Here is a 23,013-nt window from a genome sequence, read left to right as displayed (position 1 = left end):
CTCCCCACAAACAAATTTTGGCAAGGCATCAGGACCAGGATATGAAATAATATCTGTGGCTTTGAATGTTAACAGGACATCAATGGCAACAATGATTTTAAAATGAAAGAAACTTTGCACAACCTCAAACCTTCCTGAGTTGGCTGCCTGTCCAGATTGAGAATATAGGCAAGAAGGAGATTAGAAAGAACCCAATACACACTCAAGTCCTGAAAAGAGATGGGGGAACTTGTTGGATTTACAACCATCTTTGCAGCACTCCATAAGCCTTGCCTTTAGCAGAGTGGCAGGAAGGAGGTCACCGTTAAGTAAAAGGCATTTAACTTGCTTGGAGCTTGTTAAATAAATTAGAATGCTTTTATTTGTCATATATACATATACAGGTTTAGAGTACAAGGAAATTCGTTTGGAAGCTGGGGTCAGAGCGCAGGGTCAGCTATTGTACAGCAGCCAAATTTAAGAATTCCTTCCTGAAGATTTACCTTTCAACATGACACTGACAAAAAGCTTACAGACAAAATAACACTTAAGTGGCTTCAGGGAAAGTTCCTGAATGTCCTTGAGTGGTCAAGCCAAAGCCCAGACTTAAACCCCATTATACATCTGTGGAGAGAACTGAAGATGGAAATTCACAGGGACTTGCAATGTAATTTAATTTATCTGCCATGAATAATGGGATAAACTGCCTAAATCAAGGTGTGGAAATATTGTAGAGATCTATCCAAAAAAAACCTGCAGCTAAAAGAGGCTTAAACTAAGTACTGCATAAAGGGTCTGAATACTTTGGTTAAAAAAAGATTTCCGGTTTTGATTATTTTTAATAAACATTTTTAAAAACATGCATTACCCTAATGAGAAAATCTCTTGCAAGTTTGTTTGTACCTTTTCACATGTGGAAATACAAATACTGTATGTCATAAAATACTACATTGTAGTATGTACCTTTAGAGAGTATAGTGCTTTTCCATGTAAATATATACAAACTACAGTGTACCACCCCAGTGACAAGAATAGTAGTACCTTTAGTACCTTTATCTCATGAGTGTCTAACATATTAGATGCACCGTAACAGGTCCTGAAACAATGCTGCTTATCACAGATTAACTGTATAATTTTTAATAACATTTTCAAGTAACATTTTATTCAAATTCCAAATTAACACAATTAGACGTTGCACATCAGATCTGCCATGTGGACATGATTGATTTAAAAAAAAAAATCAATTCAAGCTAATAGATCACAGTGCAAAAAGTATTATGCCATGGGTTAAGGGTTACTTAATAAAGCACCAACTGAGTGTACAGTCCTCCAACTGCAGGATTCCTAATAAATGTAATGTCTGATGATAAAATAAAATGGAGAACGCCTTACCTAATGTGTCACACTTGTCTTTTGCTCGACAGATGTCCTCCCTGCATAAAAACAGACAAAAAACACATTACTTTAATTGCCATGTCACCCTTTGCTACATGGAGGTCACCAAATATTGGATTGCCCAGGATTAAAGTGGTGGCTGGGTGTTAAAGTGCTGAGTGCTGTTGCTAAACATTACTTGACAGTACACAAAAGAAAAAATGTTCATAGTTTATTTTATTTCATAGCCATGCAACATATAGATATGTATTGATGGTTTGATCTTTGGATTTGGCACTCTGGGTCCTTCATCATTTTAATTGGATACTGTTGTGCAATAATAATAATAAAAAAACAAAAAAAAACCTTAGTAACCTTAGTAAAACTACTAATTACTTTAAACATTGAGTCATGACCAAAATAAATCAAAAATACATAACCAGATCTACATTGCAATATAAATAAAAGACATGGACGGATGGTTGTAAATATGATCAAGTTAAAAGCTAGATAAAAATACCTAGTAATGAGTAGTGCGGTATCGTGATGAGATGGATCGCTGTCATCCCGAACATTCTGACTTTGTTGCCAAACACAGAAGTTGTGCAGTGTCGTAGCAGCATAAAAATTTATATTTGGCCCTTCCTAAGACAAAAATGCAAACAGATAGTTATTAAGAACTGTCACAAATAACACCTCTGGTAAATCACTGATATGTATTCCAAATAACATACTGAAACTAAAATACCTACTCTTTAAAACAAATTAATCTGTATAAAGTGACATTTACCTGTTCATTGTGAATAATGATCAATTTGACTATTACAACATTGATAAGGTTTCCAACACTGGGGTCTTTGTACACTGCAGCCACCTAAAATTAAAGGCACACAAAGAACATTCAATACTTTATTTATCCTGGTCAGGTGGAAGAGATAGTCCAGGAAGACACAATCAATAAATAACTATTTTTAAATAGACATTTTTAAAATACTTAAATAAGTACTTTACAACACCATATGCTGTTCACCTACTGCTGCTCCATGATACTGATTTTAAAAAACTGTGGTCAACTTTCTTTGGTCATCATGCCATTAAACTGCCTGCAAGTGAGCACATTATGTGTTATAAGACTACCGATTTAAACCCATACAGTCACACTTGTCAAATTTAGACAAACAATAAACTGTTAGTCAAACTATTGAAAAAAATGATTTCATTTACAGTATGCATTCAGTTACACTTATTTGCTGAAATGTCTTTATAACCATGATTAGGAGCATCCAAGACATCTTTGACTAGAAACTAAGGTACTATGAAACCAAAGGTACATTGAGAAACACAGTTCCTTCATGACATCAACAGCACAATATAAACACTATCCATCAGACAGACATTCCTCTAGACAAAAGTCTACCCTTTTGTCCCCACAAACCACTACAAAATCATTTTTCTAGCAAAGAATTCATAGATGACAATGCCAACCCAAACAAAACCCATAAACACACCAATGTCCTAAATCATGGAACATAATGATACAAAATTATGGAAGGTAATTTAAGGATAACCGTCTTGTTAAAATAACACTTTATGTAAGGGGTAACCATACTAAGCCTTTATAACATATTCAAAACCAATGCTAGATGATTTAAAAAAAAAAAAATACATAATGTTGTAGAGGTTTTGTTCTCAATATGACATTAAAGCCTCCAATTATATACCAAACAGATTATGGAGATAATAAACAGAGTTTTGTTGAGTAGTTTAAAACTTTATAAACATAAATTTACATGTAAAGTAGTGCCTTCAAAACTGGCACATGTATTGATGTACATTTTTTGTTGTAAAAATAGTGATTATGTTTTCCGGCAGTAATGTCACCCTTTTATAACTTGGTTAAAGACACTCATATTCCAACTGAATCAATGATTTTCATGCTAGACAACAAGCATTCAAAATTGTTTTATGGATCTATGCTTACAAATCATTATACCTGTGCTTATACCTACTTGTTAGTTAGTAATAAATTCTTATAAACAAGTCAATATTTTCTCCTGCAGCTCTAATGATGCCCTTATATTATTTGATGACATAATAATTAACATACTATTATTATTTATTATAAGGCCTTGTTTTGCACTGTTACTTATTTTTATTCTACCTATGAGTAAACATTAAGAAATTTGTTTACTGCGAATCATCAAGGTATAAATTACAGCAAGTTGTAAAGATGGAAATGGATCATCTACACGTCAACATCATTGGGCTCAACTAAAATGGACAGGATAAGTACACTTTCTTTTTTTTCCTATTTTATTTATGCATTTTCTCCCATTTTTTCCCAGTTTAGTGTAGTCAATTTGTCTTCCGCTGCTGGGGGATCGCTGATTGCAGTTGAGGTGAGTATATTGCTGCTCACGCCTCCTCCGACCAGCGCACAACCCTCAGCGGAACCCTTTTCACCCATGCATTCTGCACAGGCGTCTCTCTATCTGCTAATCAGGGTCCTTACACAGCGTTTGAAGACCCCACCCACAAATTCTGGTTCATCCCGCCCTGCTGGCACTGCCAATTATGCCCACTATATGGTGCCCAGTCCACCAGTGGCAACGCCGAGTTTCGAACCAAGGAGTTCAGAATCTCGGCACTGGTGTGCTAGCAGAATATCCCGCTGCGCCACCTGGGCACCTCAGGATGAGTACAACTTTCAATCAGAACACACTGTCTGCTATATAGATAATGAACATCAAGAAGGAATGGAGTGGCTTTCATGCTAACAAAAATGTTAACACAAACATTATTGGATCCAAGTTGCTAATGTCAATCAGATTTCATGTGCAACCTTTCAACATTACTGTCATCCATATTTATGAAATAACACTAGATGCCAGTGACTAAGGTATTACCAGGAGTAGGAATTTTGACAGTACTTAAAAATAATAATGAACAGCTGTCTATCATGCTTAAAAAAGTTTAAAAAAGTTTTTAAAAGCATCTTACTTACTACTGACATGATTGTTAGAATGAAGTGTTCCAGATTGCGTCCATGGTGTCGTGCCATTTTGGCGTCTGCAGTGACCATCAATTCCACAAAGCGTGGGTAGGACAGAAAGCGCTTCTTGCGGCTGCCACCATGATGGGTTTTTGAGTTTGATTGGTGTGATCCTGGGATACGTTTGTCCATAGTTTCCCATACTGACTTGACCTCTTCTACAAGGCTTCTATTACTGTGGATATGGACGTGATCTTTTATATTATCTGTAAAAAATAAAGAGGAAAAAATCGTGAACCCACGTTTTTCAAGATAAGGGATGAAAACTTGTGTTGGTGGGGTTGCTAAGATATTGAGTCATTAAGGTCATTGGCTAAAAAAGTTAAAAGCACTTAACTATGTATTAACCTGTTTATAGTTTACACCACTATAATACTGTAAGAGATGCTTAGCTCATATACTTTTACACAGATTTTAATCATGAACATAAAAAACTGCTTTAAGATACTACACACATCATCAGTTGTTAAACATTTTATAATACATTTGAAATAGTATGTCTGCATTTTATGCAGTTTTATGACGAAATATGTAAAAGAATGAATAAAGAATTTAAGGCTTAAATTATACTGAATATGCAGTATATTACTCATTTGTTCTGTATCTCTATTGAGCTAAAGTTAATAATAATAATAATAATAATAAGTTACACTTATATAGCGCCGTTCACAAAAACCCAAGGTCGCTTTACAAACAAAATTAACAAAATTAACAAAATTTTGTTAAATGAATGTCTATGAATGACCATATTTATTTGAGTTTATTCAGTAGTAGCACTATATTGTTTTATTCAACTATTACACCCCCCATATTTGACATTAAAGCCCAACTAAAAACCTTACTCAAAAACTTTGGCACAAGCATCATTTGTATGACTTATTTATACTGCTGATCTCATTTAATTAAATATTGGGCCGGCTTTTGATTTCCTTTTTAATCATAAAGCCCTGTTCAAATAAGCCCTCAAAACTCAAAAGGCTTTGCTGTAGTAGGCACAATACTCATAGAAAGAACAAGCACGTTGTTCCATACCTACATGTAATTTTGTAATTTTAAACTATAAACACATGAATATGAATATATGAACAGTTGGAACAGTTGAAGGTAAAAAGCAAAAGGAACAACCAGCAAAAAGATGAATAGATACAATGGATACATTAAGAAGTCTGAATACCCAAGCAGAGAACAGGATGTTCTGAAGAAACACTATCCATATGGTCGCCAAGAGTCGGGACTGACTTGATGGCATTTAATGGCACTTTTAAACCTGGTCTGAAAACTTTAGTCTGTCTCATAATAATCCTGAGCTTGTTTGAAAGACTACAGGATAATGATGTTAGCTTATACTGTATATTAAAATAATTCGAGCAGCTTTTGCTATTTGAGCATTGTTTTTGTTAATTACATTGAATTACCTTATGATAAGAAAACTATGCCTGTGACAGAACATAACTGCCAAATCTACAGTTAACTACTGTAAGGTAACAGTGTTTTGGGGATGATTAAATTAATTGTTCATTACATAAAACAACATTTTAACACATTCGCATACAACCCCAAATCAGAAAAAGTTGGGACAGTATAGAAAATGCAAATAAAATTAAAATGCAGTGTTCCTTAAATTTACTTTGACTTTTTTGATTGCAGACAGTTCCTGCATTTCAGGCCTGCAACACATTCCAAAAAAAATTAATAGGGTCAATTTAGGGCTAGTAATGAGGTGAAAAACTAAATAATGATGCGATTTTAAACAGGTGATGTCAACAGGTGATTGTAATCATGGTTTGGTACAAAAGCAGCATCCAGGAAAGACTGAGTCTTTGATGAGCAAAGATGATCAGAGGATCTCCAGTTTGTCAACAAATGCGTGAGTTCAAAATTATTGAAATGTTTAAAAACAATAAACCTCAAAGAAAGATTGGAAGGGATTTGCATGTTTCTCCCTCTACAGTGCAAGAGTACCAAGACCAAAAGACCAAGCGCGCTCACTTAAGCTGAACCACAGAAGGCACTGCATCAAGGACTATCATTCAACAATATCTGATATAATCACATGAGCAAGGGATTACTGGCAATATGCGACAACGACGACCCCGTACTGTTGTACACCTTGTAAACGTGTTTGCAGGAAGAATAGGACAAAATAAAAGCTGAAACACTAAATCACTTGGTATCCTCGGTGCCAAAAGGTCTTTTAAGTGTGGTGAAAAGGAATGACAACATTATAAATGCTTTACTGTCTCAACTTTTGGAATGTGTTGCATGCCTGAAATGCAGGAATGGATGTTTATTAATAAATGAAATGAAGCAGATAAAACATGAAATATCTCAGGTTCATCCTGTCTGCAATAAAAAAAAAAGTAACAGTAAATGTAAGAAACTGTGCTTTTTTATTATTTGCATTTCTGATTTGGGGTTGTACAATAATTGTATTCATATTATCAAATGACTGCCATTATATTCTAATCATCATTGTCATTTGAACCCTTTAAACTATAAAGTGCTTGCAACAGCAACCTGAATCTCGGGTGCCTGTCTTGGCTTTTTGTCTCTGGGTGGGTTTTCTGTTTCCTTTCATCTTCCAAAATAATGCAGATGGTATACTGGCTCCTCTTAAGTTCCTATCATCACTCACTTTAACATATGGTTCTGTGAAATGAGTTACATACTTTTTGTATCTTTTTCTCTAAATAAGTCTTTTCTTAAGTACAATTAATTGATTAAAAAAAATACTAAATTACTTACGTTTTACATTTTTAATTACTTTTTATTTAACTTCTTATATAAGTTCCATTCCCTGCTTTTGTAAAACTTTTTAATAAATAAGAAAAAAAACTTTGGAACCAACCACATTAGTCGCTACTTGTGAAATCTCAGGATGGATTTTACAAATTACCTGAGCTGTATAGAACACTGTGCATATGGACTCAGGCTAAAACCGCATTGCATGTTGTCTTTTAAATTGTCAAAACACACATTTTTTCCATGCAACAACAGCCTCAGCCTTGCTGTCAATGCCCTGAGCTGTACTCTGTCTTGATCATAACAATACATACCAAGGCTTAAAGCTGCCACAGCAATGCAAAGATGCCCCTTGACTACACAAGTTTGTGTGTTTGCAATGTGTTGAACAGCTGTTACACTTCACATCTGCATATTTGGGTAGACAGTCTTAAATGATCATTTTCCAAAAATGGCAGAAATGATTCTTTCATTTCTTTACATCTCTTTAAATTCTGGAATGATTCACTGCTCTTTCTCTTTCATGATAACACATTAGACACAATTCATCTTTCAGCTATGATGACAAAGTGCACTACGAGAGCAGGTACGGTTGGGTGAACTTTGATTGTCAGGGTTATATAACAGCGGAACAACAATCTCCTCTAACGCTGAGGTAAAACTCTAATAAACAAAAGAAGAGGACTTAAAACTGACACTAGATAAACATGGCTAATGTACTTGTCATTTCAGCTGCCTTGAGAAAAGTTTCCTCTATATCTCTTTTTTTCTTTCTCTCAGTCTATCTCTTGTTCTCTGTAGCTGTCATGGCTGAAGAATTCGGTGTTCTGTTGTCCATGTGCTTTTTATTCCATAGGCGAACGGGAAGAAAGTGAGAGAACAGAAGTTTACAGGCAGCACATGGGCCTGCCATTGTTTCAATGTGTTAACTTTTCCAATGCCATGACTCTGCCATGAAATTCCAACTGTCATTTACTGTAGAATGATCTACGGCAGCGATTCTCAACTGGTGGGTCGCGACCCAAAAGTGGGTCGTGGACACGTTCTGGGCGGGTCGCGGACAGCTTGTAAAAATAAAAAACATTCAAAAAAATTTAAAAATAATTAATGCTCATCTGATTTTGTACTCGTCTTTTATCTGGAAAAAAAAGAGACAGAGAGAGGCCCGCATCAGACGTGCACAGCATTCTCGTTGCCATGGTAACCACCATTCGTTTGCCGGTTACCCTTCTCTTTAAATTTGTGATGATGTTTGGAGGCAAGATGGTGAAACGCAAATATAACCCGGAGTATTTGAAATGTGGATTTTCGTTCATTGAGGACAAACACGGACAGAAACCCCAGTGTGTTATCTGTAATGAAGTGCTGGCACATGAGAGCATGAAACCATCCAAACTAATGCGACATTTACAAACGAAACATCCCGCATGTAAAGTCAAGCCGGTGGAGTTTTTTCAAAGACGACTTCATGAGCTGAAGGTATCACAGAAGTGTCTGACAGCATCTTGCTCCAAACAAGAACATGCACTCCGGGCGTCTTACCTATCTTTGTGAAAGTGGCTTTTCTACCTTGGTCCAGCTCAAGTCAAAGCAGAGAAACAGGTTGAACACTGAGCATGATCTGAGAGTAACTCTGTCTACTGTCACCAAAGACTTTGAAACTCTGATCAGAAGTAAAGTACATGCCCAACTGTCTCACTGACTTCCACAAAAGACAGGTTAGGTGAAAGCATCTTGTTTTGTAGCCTTATTTATTTTATGCAGTTTTGATATTTAAATTTATTGTAGTAACTTTTATACATGCAGTTGGCATGGTCCTCCTCAGTTTCTTTAAAAAATTGCTCTTAAATTCACTTTGCATGCATATGTATGTTTAAATGTGTTTTTGAAGGCTATTGTTTGGTTTGTATTCTGTAAAAGTGGGTCGCGACTTAATGACCATGAGAAAATGTGGGTCCCGGGCTGAGACCAGTTGAGAACCCCTGATCTACGGCACTCGCCTTCGGCTCATGCCTGCGACCAAATCACAGCCGTGATGTTATTCGCGATAACACACTCCCTCTCGTGTTCTATTGCTTAAGTAACAGAGCATCAGTTGTTCTAACTATTGAAATTTGTTTTTGACTTGTGTTTTTGTCCTGACAATGCAGTTTAAAAGCATAGGACATTACAGTCCCAGGTGTGTGCCTTTACAAATTATGTACAATCAATTGAAATAATAGAAGTAGGGCTCTACTAAATTCACAGAAAAATGTGCTATATTTCATGAACCTCATTTTTCAAAAATCACAGATTTTACGGATTTTCACAGTATAGTGCCACATTCCATGGCAGTCATTAAAATACACTCATTAACTGAATGATAGAATAAATGGAAGCTACAATACACAGCCCAGCCCACCTTAATAGTTGAGTAAAAACATTCAACGATGGTGCGAGGCTCAGTTTCAAATACAAAGTTTACAGAGTTGGTTGCCAGTTTTCCAAACTCAGTTACTCAAATAGTGTTTTAGCTGCTTTGGACTTCGACATCTTGGACATTTTGACTAAACGACTGCTAACTGAATTGCTGTAGGATTGCTAGGACTGCCTCATAGTGCAAATTAACCAGTAAACATAATCTACTTGAACGCTACGTGAATGAAAAACATTAAATCGCTAAACACAAACTTTAAATTTCGAATTTCAGAGCAAACTGCATATTACACGAGAGAAGTCTCATTTTCATGATCATGAATTTAAAACTGGGTTTAATTGAGCATCTATCGCTAAAGTAGAGGCAAATTAATGTCCTACTGAAAAACAACTGCAATACTTTAACTATATTCTATTAATCTTATTTATTTTATTACAAATTGTATAATATGCTTAAGATTTAAAACACCTAAAACCTGGGTTGGCTTATTCACAGCAGTCACAGACTTATCTCCACCACATCTTTAGTGGTACCAAATGCAAACATTTCAGACTCCCATGTTGAAGAGCTAACATCTGTAATGTACTGATGCTATTAGGAATATTATATAGATTCTTTACATATACCTTCAAAAGGTATTCCAAATGTGTTGTAGATTGACTACTTTCCGTAATATGTTAACATTTAAGTAAAAAAAAATCAAAGTACTTTACCTAAACCTGTCCGTCCATATTTTAGATGGTATATACAGTATGCTTAATATTTACAGGCAAGGATTTGTGCATTGCTTATTACAAACTGATTTAACAGTAAAACAGTACTAGAAGAGAGCTAAAGGAGAAGGACATGGATATAGTCCTGCCATCTGTGCATGTGTTTATTCACACGGATGTGAGAGTACTCAGCACTCTAATAAACTATACACAGTTACTGTAAACACCACCCTGAAAGCTCTAAACCAGCAATCGTAGAGTAAAATCAAAGCCACAAACATGCTGACCACTGATGCATACATTTTGTTGACATAAGCTCTGACCAACAAACCTGCAAAATTGTACACAGTTTCAACAAAAGCAGAGAATTTTTCTTTCAATCAAACAGTTTGGGGAAAGCACACCACAAAAGAAAGAGAAGTTAATATTCAAAGAGCTTACAATGCTGAACACTGACTGCTGCTCTAAAGACCAACACAACTAAAGTTTTACAAATTAGAGCGGTATGGCTGCTCGGGTGGTTAAGTAGATGCCGAAGCATGGACACTGGAAACCTAGATTTGATTCTTTCCTGTCCAAAATAAAATTTGGAGTAGATGAGTAGAAACAAATAGATAAAAATTAAATGCAGCAAAGAAGGGTTGCATTTCATTAAACAAACATTAAAGTTTAACAATGCACAAATTGTTTTTTCTTTATTTATATATTTAATACAAGTTTGTGAGCATTAGCATACAGTCTACATTTGTATTCAGTGTTTATATATACGTATACAGTGTATCACAAAAGTGAGTACACCCCTCACATTTCTGCAGATATTTAAGTATATCTTTTCATGGGACAACACTGACAAAATGACACTTTGACACAATGAAAAGTAGTCTGTGTGCAGCTTATATAACAGTGTAAATTTATTCTTCCCTCAAAATAACTCAATATACAGCCATTAATGTCTAAACCACTGGCAACAAAAGTGAGTACACCCCTTAGTGAAAGTTCCTGAAGTGTCAATATTTTGTGTGGCCACCATTATTTCCCAGAACTGCCTTAACTTTCCTGGGCATGGAGTTTACCAGAGCTTCACAGGTTGCCACTGGAATGCTTTTCCACTCCTCCATGACGACATCACGGAGCTGGAGGATATTCGAGACTTTGCGCTCCTCCACCTTCCGCTTGAGGATGCCCCAGAGATGTTCTATTGGGTTTAGGTCTGGAGACATGCTTGGCCAGTCCATCACCTTTACCCTCAGCCTCTTCAATAAAGCAGTGGTCGTCTTAGAGGTGTGTTTGGGGTCATTATCATGCTGGAACACTGCCCTGCGACCCAGTTTCTGGAGGGAGGGGATCATGCTCTGCTTCAGTATTTCACAGTACATATTGAAGTTCATGTGTCCCTCAAACTCCCCAACACCTGCTGCACCCATGCAGCCCCAGACCATGGCATTCCCACCACCATGCTTGACTGTAGGCATGACACACTTATCTTTGTACTCCTCACCTGATTGCCGCCACACATGCTTGAGACCATCTGAACCAAACAAATTAATCTTGGTCTCATCAGACCATAGGACATGGTTCCAGTAATCCATGTCCTTTGTTGACATGTCTTCAGCAAACTGTTTGCGGGCTTTCTTGTGTAGAGACTTCAGAAGAGGCTTCCTTCTGGGGTGACAGCCATGCAGACCAATTTGATGTAGTGTGCGGCGTATGGTCTGAGCACTGACAGGCTGACCCCCCACCTTTTCAATCTCTGCAGCAATGCTGACAGCACTCCTGCGCCTATCTTTCAAAGACAGCAGTTGGATGTGACGCTGAGCATGTGCATTTAGCTTCTTTGGACGACCAACGCGAGGTCTGTTCTGAGTGGACCCTGCTCTTTTAAAACGCTGGATGATCTTGGTCACTGTGCTGCAACTCAGTTTCAGGGTGTTGGCAATCTTCTTGTAGCCTTGGCCATCTTCATGTAGCGCAACAATTCATCTTTTAAGATCCTCAGAGAGTTCTTTGCCATGAGGTGCCATGTTGGAACTTTTAGTGACCAGTATGAGAGAGTGTGAGAGCTGTACTACTAAATTGAACACACCTGCTCCCTATGCACACCTGAGACCTAGTAACACTAACGAGTCACATGACATTTTGGAGGGAAAATGACAAGCAGTGCTCAATTTGGACATTTAGGGGTGTAGTCTCTTAGGGGTGTACTCACTTTTGTTGCCGGTGGTTTAGACATTAATGGCTGTATATTGAGTTATTTTGAGGGAAGAATAAATTTACACTGTTATATAAGCTGCACACAGACTACTTTTCATTGTGTCAAAGTGTCATTTTGTCAGTGTTGTCCCATGAAAAGATATACTTAAATATCTGCAGAAATGTGAGGGGTGTACTCACTTTTGTGATACACTGTATATATACACTGATCAGCCATAACATTAAATCCACCTTCTTGTTTCTTGTTTTAAATTGATTTGACAAGTTATTAATTTCATATTAATATATTTCTTTAGCTATGACATTGCTTATCAACTGATTCACTTTTGATTGATTTGACTGATTCAGTCTGATTCACTTTTTTCTTCATCTGTTGTATTGTTTGTAGATTGTATTTACTGTGCGAAGCAAAACTGCAGATTATTTGTAACTGTATCTGTGGATCTTGGATCAGCTTGTTTCAACTTGAAGAAACCAACAATGTGGTACAGTAACCCTACACTAATTAACATTCCTTGACAGTAAATAGTTAACATTAGGCAAGTGGTGCATTTACATTGCAGGCAATTAAACTGAGTAAAAGCCAGAGAACCAAATAATTAAGACTTTAATTAAGTGCAATCTGTGACTAGACAGAAAAATATACTAAAAGAATTGCAGTGGTGAGCAAGTGAACTGAGGTTTTAGGGGGAAAATAAACAGATACCAAACACACATATACAATTCAACCAGCTGGGTAACTAGAATAAAAAATTAACAATTCAGCATGCCAAAAGAGAGGAATAGAAAAGTTTTTACTAAAGAAAAGAAGGGTTCGACAAACATCCTTTCTATTCATGTTTATACAGTGCCTTGCAAAAGTATTCAGCCCCCTTGAACTTTTCAACCTTTTGCCACATTTCAGGCTTTAAACATAAAGATATGAAATTGTAATTTTTTGTGAAGAATCAATAACAAGTGCGACACAATTGTGAAGTGGAACGAAATTTATTGGATATTTGAAACTTTTTTTAGAAATAAAAACCTGAAAAGTGGGGCGTGCAATATTATTCAGCCCCTTTACTTTCAGTGCAGCAAACTCACTCCAGAAGTTCAGTGAGGATCTCTGAATGATCCAATGTTGACCTAAATGACTGATGGTGATAAATAGAATCCACCTGTGTGTAATCAAGTCTCCGTATAAATGCACCTGCTCTGTGATAGTCTCAGAGTTCTGTTTAAAGCGCAGAGAGCATCATGAAGACCAAGGAACACACCAGGCAGGTCCGAGATACTGTTGTGGAGAAGTTTAAAGCCGAATTTGGATACAAAAAGATTTCCCAAGCTTTAAACATCTCAAGGAGCACTGTGCAAGCGATCATATTGAAATGAAGGGAGTATCAGACCACTGCAAATCTACCAAGACCCGGCCGTCCCTCTAAACTTTCAGCTCAAACAAGGAGAAGACTGATCAGAGATGCAGCCAAGAGGCCCATGATCACTCTGAATGAACTGCAGAGATCTACAGCTGAGGTGGGAGACTCTGTCCATAGGACAACAATCAATCGTACACTGCACAAATCTGGCCTTTATGGAAGAGTGGCAAGAAGAAAGCCATTTCTCAAAGATATCTATAAAAAGTCACCTGGGAGACACACCAAGCATGTGGAAGAAGGTGCTCTGGTCAGATGAAACCAAAATCGAACTTTTTGGCCACAACGCAAAACGTTATGTTTGGCATAAAAGCAACACAGCTCATCACCCTGAACACACCATCCCCACTGTCAAACATGGTGGTGGCAGCATCATGGTTTGGGCCTGCTTTTCTTCAGCAGGGACAGGGAAGATGGTTAAAATTGATGGGAAGATGGATGGAGCCAAATACAGGACCATTCTGGAAGAAAACCTGTTGCAGTCTGCAAAAGACCTGAGACTGGGACGGTGATTTATCTTCCAACAAGACAATGATCCAAAACATAAAGCAAAATCTACAATGGAATGGTTCACAAATAAACTTATCCAGGTGTTAAAATGGCCAAGTCAAAGTCCAGACCTGAATCCCATCGAGAATCTGTGGAAAGAGCTGAAAACTGCTGTTCACAAACGCTCTCCATCCAACCTCACTGAGCTCGAACTGTTTTGCAAGGAAGAATGGGCAAAAATTTCAGTATCTCGATGTGCAAAACTGATAGAGACATACCCCAAGCAACTTGCAGCTGTAATCGCAGCAAAAGGTGGCGCTACAAAGTATTAACGCAAGGGGGCTGAATAATATTGCACGCCCCACTTTTCAGTTTTTTATTTCTAAAAAAAGTTTAAAATATCCAATAAATTTCGTTCCACTTCACGATTGTGTCCCGCTTGTTGTTGATTCTTCACAAAAAATTACAATTTCATATCTTTATGTTTAAAGCCTGAAATGTGGCAAAAGGTTGAAAAGTTCAAGGGGGCTGAATACTTTTGCAAGGCACTGTATGTCAAGCACCAGCATACCAAGTTAAATTCCTTGTATGTGCAGCCCAGCCACAATATGCAGTAACATTTAAGTAAAACAGTTTTTAACAGTGTTATTAAACAGTGTTTAAAGCCTGCATTATTTACAGAGCAACAAAGCTAATAATCAGACATGTAATAGCTGCTAGCCTTTCCAAGATTTTCCATGTTGGTGTTATCTTCACTGATAATAGAGATGCAGTTGGTTTATTAAAGCTCTTTCTGTTATCATAAGATGATAAGCAGATTTCTAAATTTATGCTGGAACATGATGCAAAACATCCACATTAGTTTTGTAAAAAAAAAAAAAAACAATAATAATAATAATAATTCCATTACACACCAATTTTTAATGCGGAGTTTAAAATGCATTCAGACTCCATACTGACAAAACAGCTTTCATTTGTTATTTAAATGTTTAATAGTCATTACTTACGGTGTAAATTATAAAAAAAAATGCATAAAAAGGTTTTTCTGATTAGGTAGCATTTTTTTCTACATGTAAGGATGTATCAGAATCAGAATCAGATTTATTGGCCATGTGGATACACACAAGGAATTTGGTTCCGGCTGATGGTATCTCGCTAATATGAATACAGTATACGAGCAATGTATACATTAAACATTAAACACAAAAACATACAAACTATAAGACTATATACAAGCAATATATAGAAAATGTATGGACGTATGTATGTATGTACAGTATTCAGTGACCAATGTATGTACATATAAGCAGAGGTACACAATATATGGTAACATACCGATGGCAATATACAGTGATATACAGATAATGTAAGCTAGCAGCGTGTGGAATATTTACAAAAATAACAGTACGTACACAACATGTAGGATGAGTACTACAATATTTAGTTAATTGGCAGCAGGTGAATATTGTCACGCAAGTCTGTATTGTCAGTCATTTATTTATTTATTTTGGACGAAGATGGCCTGTGGGAAGAAACTGCTCTTAAATTAAAATTTAAAGTTTTAGTGTGGATGGACCTATACAGTATAACGCCTGCTATATAATGTAAATGTAATGTTTTTCTAATGTAAGGATGAGCATTAAAATCAACAGTCTGAAGTATAACTACATCCTCTCTCAGTCAGCTGTTACTGGAAATATATTTTAATTACTTAACAGCATTAATCAAACAATGACTTACTTGTTAGTAATTCCTTAACCGATTAATTATTAACATCCTTAAATCAGTCAGTCATTGTCTGTTTCACCACCGCTTTATCCTATTCAGGGTGGTGGTGGGTCCAATTCTCTGGGCGATAGGCAGTCACCATTCCATCAAAGGGCAAACACACGTACACACATTCACATGCACTCACACCTAGGGGGAATTTAGTCTCTCCAATTGGACAGAAGTAGCCTAGTGGGTAAGGCTTTGGGCTAGCAACTAAAAGGTTGAGAGTTCGAATCCCAGCTCTGCCATGCAGCCACTATTGGGCCCTTGAGCAAGACCCTTAACCCTTTCTGCTCCAGGGGCACCGTACAATGGCTGACCCTGCATTCTGACCCAAGCTTCCCAACAAGCTGGGATATGTGAAGAAAGAATGTCACTGTACTGTACACCTGCATATGTACAGTGTATCACAAAAGTGAGTACACCCCTCACATTTCTGCAGATATTTAAGTATATCTTTTCATGGAACAACACTGACAAAATGACACTTTGACACAATGAAAAGTAGTCTGTGTGCAGCTTATATAACAGTGTAAATTTATTCTTCCCTCAAAATAACTCAATATACAGCCATTAATGTCTAAACCACCGGCAACAAAAGTGAGTACACCCCTAAGAGACTACACCCCTAAATGTCCAAATTGAGCACTGCTTGTCATTTTCCCTCCAAAATGTCATGTGATTTGTTAGTGTTACTAGGTCTCAGGTGTGCATAGGGAGCAGGTGTGTTCAATTTAGTAGTACAGCTCTCACACTCTCTCATACTGGTCACTGAAAGTTCCAACATGGCACCTCATGGCAAAGAACTCTCTGAGGATCTTAAAAGACGAATTGTTGCGCTACATGAAGATGGCCAAGGCTACAAGAAGATTGCCAACACCTTGAAACTGAGCTGCAGCACAGTGGCCAAGATCATCCAGCGTTTTAAAAGAGCAGGGTCCACTCAGAACAGACCTCGCGTTGGTCGTCCAAAGAAGCTGAGTGCACGTGCTCAGCGTCACATCCAACTGCTGTCTTTGAAAGATAGGCGCAGGAGTGCTGTCAGCATTGCTGCAGAGATTGAAAAGGTGGGGGGTCAGCCTGTCAGTGCTCAGACCATACGCCGCACACTACATCAAATTAGTCTGCATGGCTTTCACCCCAGAAGGAAGCCTCTTCTGAAGTCTCTACACAAGAAAGCCCGCAAACAGTTTGCTGAAGACATGTCAACAAAGGACATGGATTACTGGAACCATGTCCTATGGTCTGATGAGACCAAGATTCATTTATTTGGTTCAGATGGTCTCAAGCATGTGTGGCGGCAATCAGGTGAGGAGTACAAAGATAAGTGTGTCATGCCTACAGTCAAGCATGGTGGTGGGAATGCCATGGTCTGGGGCTGCATGAGTGCAGCAGGTGTTGGGGAGTTACATTTCATTGAGGGACACATGAACTCCAATATGTACTGTGAAATACTGAAGCAGAGCATGATCCCCTCCCTCCGGAAACTGGGTCGCAGGGCAGTGTTCCAGCATGATAATGACCCCAAACACACCTCTAAGACGACCACTGCTTTATTGAAGAGGCTGAGGGTAAAGGTGATGGACTGGCCAAGCATGTCTCCAGACCTAAACCCAATAGAACATCTTTGGGGCATCCTCAAGCGGAAGGTGGAGGAGCGCAAAGTCTCGAATATCCGCCAGCTCCGTGATGTCGTCATGGAGGAGTGGAAAAGCATTCCAGTGGCAACCTGTGAAGCTCTGGTAAACTCCATGCCCAGGAGAGTTAAGGCAGTTCTGGGAAATAATGGTGGCCACACAAAATATTGACACTTCAGGAACTTTCACTAAGGGGTGTACTCACTTTTGTTGCCGGTGGTTTAGACATTAATGGCTGTATATTGAGTTATTTTGAGGGAAGAATAAATTTACACTGTTATATAAGCTGCACACAGACTACTTTTCATTGTGTCAAAGTGTCATTTTGTCAGTGTTGTCCCATGAAAAGATATACTTAAATATCTGCAGAAATGTGAGGGGTGTACTCACTTTTGTGATACACTGTATATATGACAAATAAAGGCATTCTTTTTCTATTCTTCTTCAGTTAACCTGACTGCATATCTTTGGACAGTGGGAGGAAACCAGAGCACCCAGAGGAAACCCACACAGACACAGGGAGAACATGCAACTCCACACAAAAAGGACCTGGACTGCTTTATCTGAAAATAAAACCCTTCTTAATAAGGGACCTTCTAGCTGTGAGGCAACAGTGCTACCCACTGAGCCACCATGCCACCCAACAACCTTTATTTAAACATTAAATAGATACAAATTTTAAAACAAACACACACACTCATATACAAATGCAGTATAACCACATGGACATGTATAGTTGTATTACTTGTCCGCACTTGTCTGGTTTGACTGTGTGGACTGCACCTGTCATGATGCTGCCATGTGTAAAAAATCCAGACAGTGGATCCAGCCAAACTCAAAGCAAAAAATAGAATGGCATTTATCACAGGATTTAGGAACTACATCTTCTACTACCACTACATACTGAGATCACAAGTTTTAACACTAGTTGATATTTCAGTTCAACATGAGTCAGAGCTTAATGTCTTGCACACTAGATTGCATGTAAGAGATATACTGAATGTGTGATCACATACAGCAGTTTCTTTTTCATTTTAGTGCTGGTAGCCCATGCGTTGCTGATTCTTATAATTACCCTTTTCAGCATCCTAAATCAGCATCTAGTACTAATGTGAAAATATGTGAAAGCAGAAATAATTATACAATTTTCAATTGACAGATAAGGTTAACATGATAGGAACTGAGAACTACTGACCTAGACAACAGCATCACAAATGAGGGAGAGGGTGTAGTAGTGCTCTAAAAGTATAATTGTGGAATTGCAAAAAAACTGACAAATAACTGCTTTGAGGAAGGCAGTTACACACAAGTGTTGTAAGTAAATATAACATTTTATAGTCCTCTGTGGCAGTGGTTCTCAGGCAGAACAGGGGCCCTCAGTGAGACTGGGAGAAGGGTAAGTCCCATTGCATTTAACTGAGAAGAGTAAAAAAGGAAAACATGTAATGGGATGGAAAAATCAGTAGCTCATTGGCACATGGGAGATTTCTAGTGATGTCATATAGATCTATGTTGGATCTTCGAGAAGGGACACATATTTGATTTGCCTACTACAAAAGTGCAAAGGTCAACAAATAGTGACTACAAAAGATTCCAATTTAGTTGTTAATGCAGATCCCACTAAGGTAGACCAAGGTGTGGAAGCTCCACCACCAGTTCATTAGAAGTAAACCACTACATCAACCAAAATAAAAAAATACCAAGATATCTTCATTCTGGATTCATAAAATTACCCATGAGCAAGAAGACAATACTTTTTGTCATCGTTGCTAAAAACGTAAGAATAAGATCACAACCTGTGTCGAGGAGTCCAAAAGAGCATGGGGCTAAATTTGGGGATGATATTTTTCTCTCCAATTGCCTAGATAAACACTAGCCAATCACATGCATACGTAAACGGTAATTTTCCAAATTAATTTTTCTGTCCAATAAGCTGCATTTAGAAAGTGTGTGTCTTGTGGGAGGACATTGTGAGGTAAAAAAAAAATTAACATGCTTCAGAGGAAGTGTTTGTTAGGCTTCACCTTCCCTGTCAGGTAGCTCTCAGGTCATGATCCACACTCATTGAGGGGGTGGGTAAAAAGATCTCAAAAAATCTCAATCTCAAAAAAGGAAATACTACAATTCTCTTAGGCTGTATTAGATATTAGGATTAGGGATTTGGTTTAAGTAAGAGAGCTTCAAAAGACCTTCCACCCCGAGCAGTTCCGCTCCCACAGTAGAACCAGCCTTGGCCTAAACACATCCTCTCAGGCTAGCCAGTAAGTGACCCAAAAATAAAGGGAGAGGCTAAGGTCATAATCAAACAAGCACTCCCTTTCTCTAACATCAAGGCTTTTAGAAATGGGTCCGCACAGTTCAGTGGCTACAAAACATAAAAGGGCAATTTTCCATGGAAACCAAAGCACTGGCAATAGCTAACTCCCAAGTCTATCTATCTGAACCAGTGCAGCATAAAAAAACTGGCTAGAAGTAAATTAAGCTGAATAAAAGAGGTCAAGTCCTTGCAGTCACCAGTGCAGCTGAGTGTTTTGAATGTACATGCAGGCTGTGGTACAACAAGCTAACAAGAAGAGCAAAGCAATGCGACAAACTGCAGCTACCAGTAACAAATGATTTCAACTCTTTCAATCAAAATCAGTTATACATTTATATACGGTTGTGGTGGACGTGTCATTTATTACACATTTTAATGATTTCTCCAATTGTTCTTTTCCTGTGAATGAATGATTGGATCACATTAATTTTCACACAAAAAGAGATATGAGGGTTTTTTTAGTTTTTTTTTTTGTTTTGTAGGATTTCTGCATTTGTATTAGGTTAAAATATTTACACAGAACCTGAAGTTCTGCCTCATTCTTTTGTTAGTGATTATGATTTACCATGGCTGGTGACTTTTCTGTACCCATAAAAAGAGGGCACAGTAGCATCTTGCTAAGTAGAGAGTTTTTTATTGCAAGCCAAACAGGAAATATATAGCAAACACTGATATATATGGAATGAAACTCGATATAACGTATATGGAATGAAAATTGATTTATATAAAATGAAACTTGATATATATGGAATGAAACTCGATATATCTATATATATAATGAAACTCGATATATCTATCTATCTATCTATCTATCTATCTATCTATCTATCTATATATCAATCTATATATATATACATATATCTATATATCTATATATATATCTATATATATACACATATAATGAAACTATATATATGGTATGAAACTCAATTTATATATATATCTATATATATATATCTATATCTATATATATATATATACGTATATATATATATATTTATATTTATATATATATATAAAATGAAACTCGATATATATGGAATGAAACTATATATATAATGAAACTCAATAATATATATATATCGAGCTTCATTCCATATATATCAGTTTCATTCCATATATATATATATATATATATATATATATATATATATATATATATATATATATATATATACGTATATATATATATACAGTGTATCACAAAAGTGAGTACACCCCTCACATTTCTGCAAATATTTCATTATATCTTTTCATGGGACAACACTATAGACATGAAACTTGGATATAATTTAGAGTAGTCAGTGTACAACTTGTATAGCAGTGTAGATTTACTGTCTTCTGAAAATAACTCAACACACAGCCATTAATGTCTAAATAGCTGGCAACATAAGTGAGTACACCCCACAGTGAACATGTCCAAATTGTGCCCAAATGTGTCGTTGTCCCTCCCTAGTGTCATGTGTCAAGGTCCCAGGTGTAAATGGGGAGCAGGGCTGTTAAATTTGGTGTTTTGGGTACAATTCTCTCATACTGGCCACTGGATATTCAACATGGCACCTCATGGCAAAGAACTCTCTGAGGATGTGAGAAATAGAATTGTTGCTCTCCACAAAGATGGCCTGGGCTATAAGAAGATTGCTAACACCCTGAAACTGAGCTACAGCATGGTGGCCAAGGTCATACAGCGGTTTTCCAGGACAGGTTCCACTCGGAACAGCCTTCGCCAGGGTCGACCAAAGAAGTTGAGTCCACGTGTTCGGCGTCATATCCAGAGGTTGGCTTTAAAAAATAGACACATGAGTGCTGCCAGCATTGCTGCAGAGGTTGAAGACGTGGGAGGTCAGCCTGTCAGTGCTCAGACCATACGCCACACACTGCATCAACTCGGTCTGCATGGTCGTCATCCCAGAAGGAAGCTGACGCACAAGAAAGCCCGCAAACAGTTTGCTGAAGACAAGCAGTCCAAGAACATGGATTACTGGAATGCCCTGTGGTCTGACGAGACCAAGATAAACTTGTTTGGCTCAGATGGTGTCCAGCATGTGTGGCAGCGCCCTGGTGAGAAGTACCAAGACAACTGTATCTTGCCTACAGTCAAGCATGGTGGTGGTAGCATCATGGTCTTGGGCTGCATGAGTGTTGCTGGCACTGGGGAGCTGCAGTTCATTGAGGGAAACATGAATTCCAACATGTACTGTGACATTCTGAAACAGAGCATGATCCCCTCCCTTCGAAAACTGGGCCTCATGGCAGTTTTCCAACAGGATAACGACCCCAAACACAACCTCCAAGATGACAACTGCCTTGCTGAGGAAGCTGAAGGTAAAGGTGATGGACTAAACCCAATTGAGCACCTGTGGCGCATCCTCAAGTGGAAGGTGGAGGAGTTCAAGGTGTCTAACATCCACCAGCTCCGTGATGTCATCATGGAGGAGTGGAAGAGGATTCCAGTAGCAACCTGTGCAGCTCTGGTGAATTCCATGCCCAGGAGGGTTAAGGCAGTGCTGGATAATAATGGTGGTCACACAAAATATTGACACTTTGGGCACAATTTGGACATGTTCACTGTGGGGTGTACTCACTTATGTTGCCAGCCATTTAGACATTAATGGCTGTGTGTTGAGTTATTTTCAGAAGACAGTAAATCTACAGTAAATCTATGTACACCAAAAAACAAGCCAACAATATCTAAAACATTTCAGAAGAGCTAACAATTAATGAGAAAAGAAAGCTAAAAATAAGCAGTTAGCAAAAGAAAAAAGAAAGAAAATCTTCACCATAATCTCTGGCAATTGAAAAATTAGGATCTTTCTGACAGCCCTGATTTCTTGACCAAACGGAAAGTATACTGGTATATGTTTTATCATGGCTGCTAATATATAATTATGATTTCAATGT

General features: G+C 37.7%; 1 protein-coding gene across 1 annotated transcript in view; it reads right to left on the bottom strand.

The window, feature by feature from the left end:
- LOC134321256 (A disintegrin and metalloproteinase with thrombospondin motifs 20-like) overlaps positions 1-23,013 on the bottom strand; it is a 155,588-nt gene that overhangs the window by 99,318 nt on the left and 33,257 nt on the right. Inside the window, exons 4-7 of the mRNA XM_063002890.1 lie at positions 4,358-4,611; positions 2,144-2,227; positions 1,874-1,998; positions 1,372-1,412 (exon numbers count right to left, since the gene is read on the bottom strand). Of these exons, the coding sequence (XP_062858960.1) occupies positions 1,372-1,412; positions 1,874-1,998; positions 2,144-2,227; positions 4,358-4,611 (504 nt within the window). The remainder of the gene's footprint in view (positions 1-1,371; positions 1,413-1,873; positions 1,999-2,143; positions 2,228-4,357; positions 4,612-23,013) is intronic.

Source organism: Trichomycterus rosablanca, chromosome 1 (genome assembly GCF_030014385.1).
Source record: "Trichomycterus rosablanca isolate fTriRos1 chromosome 1, fTriRos1.hap1, whole genome shotgun sequence".
NCBI classification, from domain to species: domain Eukaryota; kingdom Metazoa; phylum Chordata; class Actinopteri; order Siluriformes; family Trichomycteridae; genus Trichomycterus; species Trichomycterus rosablanca.
This window is presented reverse-complemented; position numbering and strand designations above follow the sequence as displayed.